Raw genomic sequence first — 15255 nt, 5'->3', positions numbered from 1 at the left:
CTATCAGATTCAAAAATTAGGTTGTTGGTTCTTTGCTTATATATTGATCAGATGCATGGAGATTCAGACTCTAAATTCTTTACACAAGACTTGTACATCTTGCATATTTTTTTATCCAAGTTTTCAGAGCCTAACTGATCAATAATATTTTGGATCACACACTTAGTGTTTACATAAGATCATTCAAGATCAATTGTGCTAAGGATATTTTGTTCAAAAATATATGTAACAGGTAGTAAGAGTTTACTAATCAGATTATTTAAACCTTGAGTTAATTAGGATTTTCAATATGACAATGTTAAGCTCTATTGAAGATGGTTGTTGCAAAGTGTTTATAATCGCCAAAGCCTTCTAATGATATCTTTTTGGAAACGGAAAAAGGATGGCATATCAGTTATTCAATCTTCGAACATTCATAAACAATTTATGTTGTACATTTAATTTAAGTGTACCTAGACTAGCTGTTTTTTAGACTAAATGTTTATATTGTTCAAACCAATTCAATGAGCCAATTTCCACGCAGGTACCTTATTACTGGTTTATTAAAGCCTTGCTGACAAGAATTATAATTCAAGTGTTGCCAAACCAACCGAATTATTTGACTGTCTCATTGAGATTATTTATTAACTCCTCTAACCAATCTCTCGACCTTAACAATATCCATTCATATCTTTTAATTTTTCATTGTAACTTTAAAATTTTCAATTTTTTGTTTAAGTTAATTAATGAATAAATAATAACACAATCACTGTCATATTCCATATATTTAAACATTGAGCGTATGACCGGTGGTGTACTTGAGATTGTTGGGATTTGAGTCAATTTTAAAAAACGAGCCCTTCAAATAATATGACTATTTTTTCATTAAAAATAGCTTTTCGTAACATAACGACGTCATTTTTATTTGGACCATTTTTAATTAAGGATTATTTTTCTTTTTTATATCAATTTTTTTCTCAACTCTCTCTGTCATGAACACTAATTAGGGGCAAAACAACTTTTTAAATTTATATTTTAATTTTATTACTCATCTGAAAAATTATTATTTTAAAAAAATAAAGTCTACAGTGGTCGGTGGATAATGGAAATATATTTAAAAAATTCATAAAAGTAAAAAAAAAAAAAAGTAATCTTCAACACTTGTCCTAATTCGAATTCTTCCGTCATGACTTCTGTATTTATGAAAATCTCTAACAATATATAGACTTTGTTTGAATAAGTATTTATAGAACAATTTTATAAAAGCGTTTTTTACAAAAAAATTTAAAAAATATTTTAAAAATTGTTTTTAAAATAAATATGTTTTAAGACAAATATTCTACAAAACATTTGTAGAGTTGAAAAGGTTTTTGGACAATTATTTTAAAAAACGATTTTAAAGTTAAAAATAATTATAAAGGTGTTTGAAAACAATTTAATAAAAATCTTTTAATTCTCTTTAATCCGCGTTTTTTATTATAAAAACATAAAAAAACACCTTTCAATTGTTATTTAAAAACTATAATTTGATAACATTTTTTTAAAAATAGTTTTCAAAAACATTTACTATCTTATGCAAATAAATAATTTAAGTTTTTCACTTATAAAACAGTAAAAGTGTTTTAAAATAATTGTTCAAACATAAGTCATACTTTTTCGGTTCCCCACTTTCCTTAATTATAATCTTCCTAAAAGACAATAGAAGCTTTAACTAAAATTGACTGCATATCCCTTAAAAAAATGGTGTGGATAGTCATAAGCTTTTTTATATGATGTGGAAACCTCCAGCCGCTATCTTTCGGTACATACTGAAAAAACCTTGGATTAGCGCAACAGTATGCAAACCACGTTAACCAGGTAAACCATACTGGGAAAGCTTTGTGTGACAAGCTCGTCCGAAAAGGTGTTGGTAGTGAGAATCGAACTCCTGACTATTGGTTAAGCACTCACATACTCTATCAACTCGGACACTTCTTTGAAGACATTGAAGAATCCTTTTTGCTATACATAAAATATCCATATTTTTTAAACCTCCTTTCCTATTTTAAAAGAGTAAAATTCAAATACATTTTTAAAATTATCCATCATGTATAATTATATTGTATTTTTATAATATATATTATTGTTAGTAATTTTTTTGTAAATTTAGTTTAAAATTAAAAATATGAATTAAAATATATAATTATATATTGTAGACACTATTTTTTATACATGGAAAATTAAAATTTTGGTCGTGTAACTTATATGTTTTTAATTTTTTGCTATGTTATTATAAGTTTTGTCCGCAAATTTACACATTTTTCAATTTTATTTTTTTTAATTGGAGTGTTGACTTATCAGGGGAAAATGATGACATGTCACCTGAATATGTCATCGAAAATTAATGACATGACGATGGTACATTGTAGACATATATGATCTAACGTCATCATTCTGGAGAAAAATAATTAAAATTGAAAAATATGTGAAAGCTAGAGGATTACAAATGTGAATTTACGGATAACATAATTGAATATGAAAAAAAAATCAAGTTACATGACCAAAAATATAATTTTATCTTTTTTTTATTTTTTGAAATTATAATTTTCCATTATACATACAACGTATTTGCAAAACAATTTGATGTGCTTGGTGAATCCTTTTTTGTTTTTACCTAAAATACTCTCAATTTGAAATTGCATCCTCTATTTTGGAGTAGTAAAGATTAATAGTTATTTAACATAATCTACCATTTGTAATTGTATTTTATTTATTTCTAATAAATACCTTTTTCAGTCATAGTTTTTTTCAATGCATTTTATATTATAAAAAAATAAATTTTGAATTAAATTATATAAATTTAAATTTTATCTATTATTTTACACACAAAGTGTATCGATATGCTAATATTATAATAAATAATTTTTGACTCACTTGTATAAAAAAAATATTTCCCAAAAAGTGTACACATAATGACAATATTATTGTAATCTTAAAGTATATATATTACATACATCTGGAGTAGAAAGTAACTCAACCAACCAAAAGCTGAGGGCAAATATGTCAAATGACACAATTGCAAAGTAGTTGCAGTGCTATATAAATTACACAGCATCACGTCCTATTTCCACACAAATAAGAAAGAAACTAACACAAAGAATTCTTCACAGCAAAAGAAAATATGCAACTCAAATCTTGCCCTCTTCTCTCAGCGATACTCTTGATGTTGGTGGCTTCATTTCATTACCAAGCCTTGGCCATTTCGCCTAGTGCCATCGTTGGCAACTGGCGGCCGATTCCGAACGTGAACGATGTGTTGGAAATCGCTAGATTCGCGGTGTCGGAACACAACAAGAAGGCTAACGTGCAGTTGGAGTTTGTAAAGGTGGTGAAGGGTGAATCCCAACTAGTAGAAGGTACGAATTACAGATTGGTCATCATCGCAAATGATGCGGCTGTCGGCAATGCGCCGGGAAATTACGAGGCTGTGGTATGGGACATGCCTTGGAAGCATTTCAGGGAACTAAGCTCTTTTGTGAAAGTTTAAGGGTGATATTATATATGTAATGTTAGTCTCCTGAATAAGAATGTCTTTATATTTAATATAAACAAATATTTTCGGACATAATTTTAGATCTCTGCCATTAAATTTTTAGATGTTATATTATTGCAGTTTTTATATATACTAAATAAGATCTTTAAAAAATAATTTTAAGTGATCCAACTATTTTTCAAACCACATATATTCCTAAAAAAACAACATATTTAAAAAATTTCATAATAATATTTTTACCATGATTCTAAACTCCCAAAAATTTTGTAAGTTTTTCGAAGATTGACCTTTCGTTTCGATTATGATAACTAAGCAAGTGGACTAAGTAAAATTGTAATTAAATCATATTTGAGGATGAATTATTTGTATATAGAATAAAAAAACAAAGATAACAAATTAAAACTGAAATTTGATAACATATTTTATCTAGTTTTTCATAAAAAAATAGTTTTTTTTATATCATAACGACATCATTTCTATTTGGACCATTTTCAACTAAAGATTTCCTTTTTTTGTATAAATCTTTGTTTCAATTCTCTCTATCATGAACATTAATTAGGGGCAAAACAACTTTATTAATCTATATTTTAATTTTATTATTATTTTCGTATAAAAAATTATTATTTTTAAAAAATAAAGTCTAAAATGGTCGGTGGATAATGGAAATATATTTAAAAAATTCATAGAAGTAAAAAAAAGAAAAAAAAAGTATTCTTCAACTCTTGTCCTTATTCAAATTCATCCGACATGACTTTCATATTTATGAAAATCTCTCACAATGTATAGACTTTGTTTTGATGAGTATTTATAAAATGTTTTATAAAAGCGTTTTTTACAAAAAAACAATTATAAATTATTTTAAAAGTTGTTTTAAAAATAAATATGTGTTTGGACAAATATTCTACAAAAACATTTTTAGAGTTGAAAAGGTATTTGGACAATTATTTTTAAAAAAATCGATTTTAAAGCTAAAAATAATTATAAAGGTATTTGACAAAAATTGAAAAAAATTCTTTTCATTCTCTTTAACCCGAGTTTTTTATTATATAAAAAAAACGCATCTCAATTGTTATTTAAAAANAAAAAAACAACATATTTAAAAAATTTCATAATAATATTTTTACCATGATTCTAAACTCCCAAAAATTTTGTAAGTTTTTCGAAGATTGACCTTTCGTTTCGATTATGATAACTAAGCAAGTGGACTAAGTAAAATTGTAATTAAATCATATTTGAGGATGAATTATTTGTATATAGAATAAAAAAACAAAGATAACAAACTAAAACTGAAATTTGATAACATATTTTATCTAGTTTTTCATAAAAAAATAGTTTTTTTATATCATAACGACATCATTTCTATTTGGACCATTTTCAACTAAAGATTTCCTTTTTTTGTATAAATCTTTGTTTCAATTCTCTCTATCATGAACATTAATTAGGGGCAAAACAACTTTATTAATCTATATTTTAATTTTATTATTATTTTCGTATAAAAAATTATTATTTTTAAAAAATAAAGTCTAAAATGGTCGGTGGATAATGGAAATATATTTAAAAAATTCATAGAAGTAAAAAAAAGAAAAAAAAAGTATTCTTCAACTCTTGTCCTTATTCAAATTCATCCGACATGACTTTCATATTTATGAAAATCTCTCACAATGTATAGACTTTGTTTTGATGAGTATTTATAAAACGTTTTATAAAAGCGTTTTTTACAAAAAAACAATTATAAATTATTTTAAAAGTTGTTTTAAAAATAAATATGTGTTTGGACAAATATTCTACAAAAACATTTTTAGAGTTGAAAAGGTATTTGGACAATTATTTTTAAAAAAATCGATTTTAAAGCTAAAAATAATTATAAAGGTATTTGACAAAAATTGAAAAAAATTCTTTTCATTCTCTTTAACCCGAGTTTTTTATTATATAAAAAAAACGCATCTCAATTGTTATTTAAAAACTATACTTTGATAACACTTTTTAAAAAATATTTGTTAGGGGCAATAATTGTCCCTGTTTGGTAGAGCGATCGAATAATGGTGCTTGAGCTGCTGTGTAGTTTAAAAGATTTGAGTTACACCATTATCACCAGCTATAGTTTTTGGTAAAACGGCAAGCATTCGGTCCTACAATATTTTTCAAAAAAGTTTTACTAAAATCTTATACAAACACATAATTTAAGCTTTTCACTTATAGAACACTAAAAATATTTTAAAGTACTTGTTCAAAATGTCATTTTTTTTAGTTCCCCGCTTTCCTTCATTATAATCTTCCTGAAAGACAATAAAGGCTTTAACTAAAATTGAATGCGTATCCCTTAAAAAAAATGGTGTGGATGGTGATGAGGCTTTTTTTTATATGATGTGGGACCGACAGACGCTCCGTTCGGTGCATACTGAAAAAATCCCGGATTAATGTAACAGTATGCAAACCACGTTAGCCATGTAAATCATACTGGACAAGATTTGTGTGACAAGCTCGTCCGAGAAGGTTTTGATAATGAGAATCAAACTCCTGACTATTAATTAAACACTCGCCTACTCTATCAACTAGGACACTATATTTGAAGATGGTAAAGAAGCCTTTTTGCTATATATACTTAAATATCCACATTTTTTAAACCTCTTCTCTTATTTTGAAGGAGTAAAAATAAAATATGTTTTTAAAATTATCATTTATAATAATATTTTATTTTTTATAATATATATTATTGTTAGTAAAAAAATTAAATTTAGTTTAGATGGTAAAATAAAAAATATGAATTAAAATACATAATTATATATTGTAGATATTATTTTATACACATGGAAAATTAAAATTTTTGTCGTATAACTTGCATGTTTTTCATTTTTTGTCATGTTATTCGTCAATTTATAATTTTTGTCCACTAATTTAGACATTTTTTCAATTTTAATACTTTTTCAATTGAGTGTTGACTTATCAAGGGAAAATGAAGACATGTCACCTGAATATGATGGTGTGTCATCGAAAATTAATGACGTGACGATCATACATTGTAGACATGTATGATGCAACTTAAAAAATGACTAAAATTGAAAAATATGTGCAAGCTATAGGATTACAAATATGAATTGATCGATACCATAATTGAATATGGAAAACATTCAAGTTACATGAAAAAATATAATTTTATCTTTTTTTTATTTTTTGAAATAATAATTTTCCATTATACATATAACGTATGTGCAAAACAATTTGATGTGCTTGGTGAAGCCTTTGTCGTTTTTACCTAAAAGACTCTCAATTTGCATCCCCTATTTAGTAGTAGTAAAGATTAATAATTATTTAACATAATCTAACATTTGTAATTGTATTTTATTTATTTCTAATATATACCTTTTTCAGTAATAGTTTTTTTCAATTCATTTTATATTATAAAAAAATAAATTTTGAATTAAATTATATAAATTTAAATTTTATCTATTATTTTACACACTAAGTGTATCGATATGCTAATATTATAATAAATAATTTTTGACTCACTTGTATAAAAAAAATATTTCCCAAAAAGTGTACACATAATGACAATATTATTGTAATCTTAAAGTATATATATTACATACATCTGGAGTAGAAAGTAACTCAACCAACCAAAAGCTGAGGGCAAATATGTCAAATGACACAATTGCAAAGTAGTTGCAGTGCTATATAAATTACACAGCATCACGTCCTATTTCCACACAAATAAGAAAGAAACTAACACAAAGAATTCTTCACAGCAAAAGAAAATATGCAACTCAAATCTTGCCCTCTTCTCTCAGCGATACTCTTGATGTTGGTGGCTTCATTTCATTACCAAGCCTTGGCCATTTCGCCTAGTGCCATCGTTGGCAACTGGCGGCCGATTCCGAACGTGAACGATGTGTTGGAAATCGCTAGATTCGCGGTGTCGGAACACAACAAGAAGGCTAACGTGCAGTTGGAGTTTGTAAAGGTGGTGAAGGGTGAATCCCAACTAGTAGAAGGTACGAATTACAGATTGGTCATCATCGCAAATGATGCGGCTGTCGGCAATGCGCCGGGAAATTACGAGGCTGTGGTATGGGACATGCCTTGGAAGCATTTCAGGGAACTAAGCTCTTTTGTGAAAGTTTAAGGGTGATATTATATATGTAATGTTAGTCTCCTGAATAAGAATGTCTTTATATTTAATATAAACAAATATTTTCGGACATAATTTTAGATCTCTGCCATTAAATTTTTAGATGTTATATTATTGCAGTTTTTATATATACTAAATAAGATCTTTAAATAATAATTTTAAGTGATCCAACTATTTTTCAAACCACATATATTCCTAAAAAAACAACATATTTAAAAAATTTCATAATAATATTTTTACCATGATTCTAAACTCCCAAAAATTTTGTAAGTTTTTCGAAGATTGACCTTTCGTTTCGATTATGATAACTAAGCAAGTGGACTAAGTAAAATTGTAATTAAATCATATTTGAGGATGAATTATTTGTATATAGAATAAAAAAACAAAGATAACAAACTAAAACTGAAATTTGATAACATATTTTATCTAGTTTTTCATAAAAAAATAGTTTTTTTATATCATAACGACATCATTTCTATTTGGACCATTTTCAACTAAAGATTTCCTTTTTTTGTATAAATCTTTGTTTCAATTCTCTCTATCATGAACATTAATTAGGGGCAAAACAACTTTATTAATCTATATTTTAATTTTATTATTATTTTCGTATAAAAAATTATTATTTTTAAAAAATAAAGTCTAAAATGGTCGGTGGATAATGGAAATATATTTAAAAAATTCATAGAAGTAAAAAAAAGAAAAAAAAAGTATTCTTCAACTCTTGTCCTTATTCAAATTCATCCGACATGACTTTCATATTTATGAAAATCTCTCACAATGTATAGACTTTGTTTTGATGAGTATTTATAAAATGTTTTATAAAAGCGTTTTTTACAAAAAAACAATTATAAATTATTTTAAAAGTTGTTTTAAAAATAAATATGTGTTTGGACAAATATTCTACAAAAACATTTTTAGAGTTGAAAAGGTATTTGGACAATTATTTTTAAAAAAATCGATTTTAAAGCTAAAAATAATTATAAAGGTATTTGACAAAAATTGAAAAAAATTCTTTTCATTCTCTTTAACCCGAGTTTTTTATTATATAAAAAAAACGCATCTCAATTGTTATTTAAAAACTATACTTTGATAACACTTTTTAAAAAATATTTGTTAGGGGCAATAATTGTCCCTGTTTGGTAGAGCGATCGAATAATGGTGCTTGAGCTGCTGTGTAGTTTAAAAGATTTGAGTTACACCATTATCACCAGCTATAGTTTTTGGTAAAACGGCAAGCATTCGGTCCTACAATATTTTTCAAAAAAGTTTTACTAAAATCTTATACAAACACATAATTTAAGCTTTTCACTTATAGAACACTAAAAATATTTTAAAGTACTTGTTCAAAATGTCATTTTTTTTAGTTCCCCGCTTTCCTTCATTATAATCTTCCTGAAAGACAATAAAGGCTTTAACTAAAATTGAATGCGTATCCCTTAAAAAAAATGGTGTGGATGGTGATGAGGCTTTTTTTTATATGATGTGGGACCGACAGACGCTCCGTTCGGTGCATACTGAAAAAATCCCGGATTAATGTAACAGTATGCAAACCACGTTAGCCATGTAAATCATACTGGACAAGATTTGTGTGACAAGCTCGTCCGAGAAGGTTTTGATAATGAGAATCAAACTCCTGACTATTAATTAAACACTCGCCTACTCTATCAACTAGGACACTATATTTGAAGATGGTAAAGAAGCCTTTTTGCTATATATACTTAAATATCCACATTTTTTAAACCTCTTCTCTTATTTTGAAGGAGTAAAAATAAAATATGTTTTTAAAATTATCATTTATAATAATATTTTATTTTTTATAATATATATTATTGTTAGTAAAAAAATTAAATTTAGTTTAGATGGTAAAATAAAAAATATGAATTAAAATACATAATTATATATTGTAGATATTATTTTATACACATGGAAAATTAAAATTTTTGTCGTATAACTTGCATGTTTTTCATTTTTTGTCATGTTATTCGTCAATTTATAATTTTTGTCCACTAATTTAGACATTTTTTCAATTTTAATACTTTTTCAATTGAGTGTTGACTTATCAAGGGAAAATGAAGACATGTCACCTGAATATGATGGTGTGTCATCGAAAATTAATGACGTGACGATCATACATTGTAGACATGTATGATGCAACTTAAAAAATGACTAAAATTGAAAAATATGTGCAAGCTATAGGATTACAAATATGAATTGATCGATACCATAATTGAATATGGAAAACATTCAAGTTACATGAAAAAATATAATTTTATCTTTTTTTTATTTTTTGAAATAATAATTTTCCATTATACATATAACGTATGTGCAAAACAATTTGATGTGCTTGGTGAAGCCTTTGTCGTTTTTACCTAAAAGACTCTCAATTTGCATCCCCTATTTAGTAGTAGTAAAGATTAATAATTATTTAACATAATCTAACATTTGTAATTGTATTTTATTTATTTCTAATATATACCTTTTTCAGTAATAGTTTTTTTCAATGCATTTTATATTATAAAAAAATAAATTTTGAATTAAATTATATAAATTTAAATTTTATCTATTATTTTACACACTAAGTGTATCGATATGCTAATATTATAATAAATAATTTTTGACTCACTTGTATAAAAAAAATATTTCCCAAAAAGTGTACACATAATGACAATATTATTGTAATCTTAAAGTATATATATTACATACATCTGGAGTAGAAAGTAACTCAACCAACCAAAAGCTGAGGGCAAATATGTCAAATGACACAATTGCAAAGTAGTTGCAGTGCTATATAAATTACACACCATCACCGCCTATTTCCACACAAATAAGAAAGAAACTAACACAAAGAATTCTTCACAGCAAAAGAAAATATGCAACTCAAATCTTGCACTTTTCTCTCAGCAATCCTTTTGATATTGGTGGCTTCATTTCATTACCAAGCCTTGGCCATTTCGCCTAGTGCCATCGTTGGCAACTGGCGGCCGATTCCGAACTCGAACGATGTGTTGGAAATCGCTAGATTCGCGGTGTCGGAGCACAACAAGAAGGCTAACGTATAGTTGGAGTTTGTAAAGGTTGTGAAGGGTGAAACCCAAGTAGTCGAAGGTACGAATTACAGATTGGTCATCATCGCAAATGATGCGGCTGCCGGCAACGCGCTAGGAAATTACGAGGCTGTGGTATGGGACATGCCTTGGAAGCATTTCAGGGAACTAAGCTCTTTTGTGAAAGTTTAAGGCTGATATTATATATGTAATGCCAGTCTCCTGAATAAAAATGTATTTATATTTAATATAANACCACGTTAGCCATGTAAATCATACTGGACAAGATTTGTGTGACAAGCTCGTCCGAGAAGGTTTTGATAATGAGAATCAAACTCCTGACTATTAATTAAACACTCGCCTACTCTATCAACTAGGACACTATATTTGAAGATGGTAAAGAAGCCTTTTTGCTATATATACTTAAATATCCACATTTTTTAAACCTCTTCTCTTATTTTGAAGGAGTAAAAATAAAATATGTTTTTAAAATTATCATTTATAATAATATTTTATTTTTTATAATATATATTATTGTTAGTAAAAAAATTAAATTTAGTTTAGATGGTAAAATAAAAAATATGAATTAAAATACATAATTATATATTGTAGATATTATTTTATACACATGGAAAATTAAAATTTTTGTCGTATAACTTGCATGTTTTTCATTTTTTGTCATGTTATTCGTCAATTTATAATTTTTGTCCACTAATTTAGACATTTTTTCAATTTTAATACTTTTTCAATTGAGTGTTGACTTATCAAGGGAAAATGAAGACATGTCACCTGAATATGATGGTGTGTCATCGAAAATTAATGACGTGACGATCATACATTGTAGACATGTATGATGCAACTTAAAAAATGACTAAAATTGAAAAATATGTGCAAGCTATAGGATTACAAATATGAATTGATCGATACCATAATTGAATATGGAAAACATTCAAGTTACATGAAAAAATATAATTTTATCTTTTTTTTATTTTTTGAAATAATAATTTTCCATTATACATATAACGTATGTGCAAAACAATTTGATGTGCTTGGTGAAGCCTTTGTCGTTTTTACCTAAAAGACTCTCAATTTGCATCCCCTATTTAGTAGTAGTAAAGATTAATAATTATTTAACATAATCTAACATTTGTAATTGTATTTTATTTATTTCTAATATATACCTTTTTCAGTAATAGTTTTTTTCAATGCATTTTATATTATAAAAAAATAAATTTTGAATTAAATTATATAAATTTAAATTTTATCTATTATTTTACACACTAAGTGTATCGATATGCTAATATTATAATAAATAATTTTTGACTCACTTGTATAAAAAAAATATTTCCCAAAAAGTGTACACATAATGACAATATTATTGTAATCTTAAAGTATATATATTACATACATCTGGAGTAGAAAGTAACTCAACCAACCAAAAGCTGAGGGCAAATATGTCAAATGACACAATTGCAAAGTAGTTGCAGTGCTATATAAATTACACACCATCACCGCCTATTTCCACACAAATAAGAAAGAAACTAACACAAAGAATTCTTCACAGCAAAAGAAAATATGCAACTCAAATCTTGCACTTTTCTCTCAGCAATCCTTTTGATATTGGTGGCTTCATTTCATTACCAAGCCTTGGCCATTTCGCCTAGTGCCATCGTTGGCAACTGGCGGCCGATTCCGAACTCGAACGATGTGTTGGAAATCGCTAGATTCGCGGTGTCGGAGCACAACAAGAAGGCTAACGTATAGTTGGAGTTTGTAAAGGTTGTGAAGGGTGAAACCCAAGTAGTCGAAGGTACGAATTACAGATTGGTCATCATCGCAAATGATGCGGCTGCCGGCAACGCGCTAGGAAATTACGAGGCTGTGGTATGGGACATGCCTTGGAAGCATTTCAGGGAACTAAGCTCTTTTGTGAAAGTTTAAGGCTGATATTATATATGTAATGCCAGTCTCCTGAATAAAAATGTATTTATATTTAATATAAACAAATATTTTCGGACATAATTTTAGATCTCTTTATTGCAGTTTTTAGAAATACTAAATAAGATCTTTAAAAAATAATTTCAAGTGATCCAACTATTTTTCAAACCACATATAAGCCTTCAAAAAAACAATATATTTAAAACATTTCATAATAATATTTTTACCACACTTCTAAACTCCCAAAAATTTTATAAGTTTTTCGAAGATTGACCTTTCGTTTCGATTATGATAACTAAGCTAGTGAACTAGGTCAAATGGTAACTAAATCATATTTGGGAATGAATTATTTGTATACAGAATAAAAAAACAAAGATAACAAACTAAAACTTAAATTTAATAACATATTATGTATAGTTTTTCATAACAAATAGTTGTTTATATCATAACGACATCATTTCTATTTGGACCATTTTCAACTAAAGATTTCCTTATTTTTTTTATTTATCAAATTTAGTTTCAATTCTCTCTATCATGAACATTAATTAGGGGCAAAACAACTTTTTTAATTTATATTTTAATTTTATTATTATTTTCGTATGAAAAAATTATTATTTTTAAAAAATAAAGGCTACAAGGGTCGGTGGATAATGGAAATATATTTAAAAAATTGATAAAAGTAAAAAAAAAAATTCTTCGACACTTGTCCTAATACAAATTCTTCCGACATGACTTTCGTATTTATGAAGATCTCTCACAGTGTGTAGACTTTGTTTGGACCAGTATTTATAAAAGCGTTTTTTACAAAAAACTATAAACTATTTTAAAAGTTGTTTTAAAAATAAATATGTGTTTGGACAAATATTCTACAAAAACATTTTTAGAGTAGAAAAGGTATTTGGACAATTATTTTTTAAAAAAATCGATTTTAAAGCTAAAAATAATTATAAAGGTTTTTGACAAAAATTGAATAAAATTCTTTCCATTCTCTTTAACCAGCGTTTTTTATTATAAAAAAAACAAAAAAACACCTCTCCTTTGTTATTTAAAAACTATACTTTGATAACACTTTTTTAAAAATAGTTGTTGGGTGCAATAATTGTACCTGCTTGGTAGAACGATCGAAACTGTGATGCTTGAGCTACTGTGTGGTTTAAAAGATTTGAGTTACACCATTACCACCAGCTATAGCTTTTAGTAAAGCGGCAAGCGCTCGATCCTACAATTGGTATCAGAGCCAAGTTCATGAGTTCGATTATCATTTATTGCAAGGAGTGCAATTATTGGGTGGGAAATTGTTGGGTGCAATAATTGTCCCTGCTTGGTAGAACGATCGAACTGTGATGCTTGAGTTGTGGTGCGACTTAAAAGATTTGAGTTATATCATTACCACATACTATAACTTTTGGTAAAGCGCCAAACGCTCAGTCCTACAATATTTTTCAAAACAGTTTTACTAAAATCTTATACACACACATAATTTAAGTTTTTCACTTATAAAACACTAAAATTTTTTAAAGTACTTGTTCAAACAGAAGTCATTATTTTTTAGTTCCCCACTTTCCTTCATTATAATCTTTCTAAAAGGCAAGAAAGGCTTTAACTACAATTTAATGCATATCCCTTAAAAATAAATGGCGTGGATGGTGAAGAAGTTATTATTTTTTTTTTTTAATATGATATGGGAACCCACAGTCGCTATGTTTCGGTGCATACTGAAAAAATCCCAGATTAATGTACCAGTATGCACACCACGTTAGCCATGTAAATCATACTGGACAATTAAGCTTTATGTGACAAACTCGTCCGAGAAGGTTTTGATAGTGAGAATCGAACTCCTGACTATTGGTTAAAAAGTCACCTACTCTATCAACTCGAACACTACCTTTGAAGACGGTGAAGAAGCCTTTTTGCTATACTTAAAATATCCACATTTTTTAAACCTCTTCTCCTATTTTGAAGGAGTAAAATTAAAATACCTCTTTAAAATTATCATTTATAATTATATTTTATTTTTTTATAATACATATTATTGTTATAAAAAAAATTAAATTTAGTTTAGATGGTAAAATAAAAAATATGAATTAAAATATATAATTATATATTGTAAACATTATTTTATACACATGGAAAATTAAAATTTTTGTTGTATAACTTGCATGTTTTTCATTTTTTGTCATGTTAATCGTCAATTTATAATTTTTGTCCACTAATTTACACATTTTTTTCAATTGAGTGTTGACTTATCAGGGGAAAATAAAGATATGTCACCTGAATATGATGGTGTGTCCTAGAAAATTAATGACGTGACGATCATACATAGTAGACATGTATGTTGCAACGTAAAAAATGATTAAAATTGAAAAATATGTGCAAGCTAGAGGATTACAAATATGAATTGACCGATTCCATAACTGAATATGAAAAACATTCAAGTTACACGACCAAAAATATAATTTTATCTTTTTTTTTATTTTTTGAAATTATAATTTTCCATTATACATACAACGTATGTGCAAAACAATTTGATATGTTGGTGAAGCCTTTTTTGTTTTTACCTAAAATACTCTCAATTTGAAATTGCATCCTCAATTTTGGAGTAGTAAAGATTAATAGTTATTTAACACAATCTACCA

The 15255-nt window shown here is 26.9% G+C and overlaps 2 protein-coding genes across 2 annotated transcripts; both read left to right on the top strand.

The window, feature by feature from the left end:
• The first annotated feature begins 3139 nt into the window (after positions 1-3139).
• Positions 3140-3505, top strand: LOC140958072 (cysteine proteinase inhibitor 1-like). The gene has a single exon (XM_073415467.1). The coding sequence runs from the start codon at positions 3140-3142 to the stop codon at positions 3503-3505; it is 366 nt and encodes a 121-aa protein (XP_073271568.1).
• A 3760-nt stretch (positions 3506-7265) lies between these two features.
• Positions 7266-7631, top strand: LOC140958071 (cysteine proteinase inhibitor 1-like). The gene has a single exon (XM_073415466.1). It carries the CDS (start codon positions 7266-7268, stop codon positions 7629-7631), a length of 366 nt encoding a protein of 121 aa, XP_073271567.1.
• Positions 7632-15255: the final 7624 nt, after the last annotated feature.

Source organism: Primulina huaijiensis, chromosome 14, assembly GCF_012295235.1.
Source record: "Primulina huaijiensis isolate GDHJ02 chromosome 14, ASM1229523v2, whole genome shotgun sequence".
In the NCBI taxonomy this organism is placed as follows: domain Eukaryota; kingdom Viridiplantae; phylum Streptophyta; class Magnoliopsida; order Lamiales; family Gesneriaceae; genus Primulina; species Primulina huaijiensis.
Note: the sequence above shows the minus strand (reverse complement) of the source record. Positions and strands in the feature narration are given on the sequence as shown.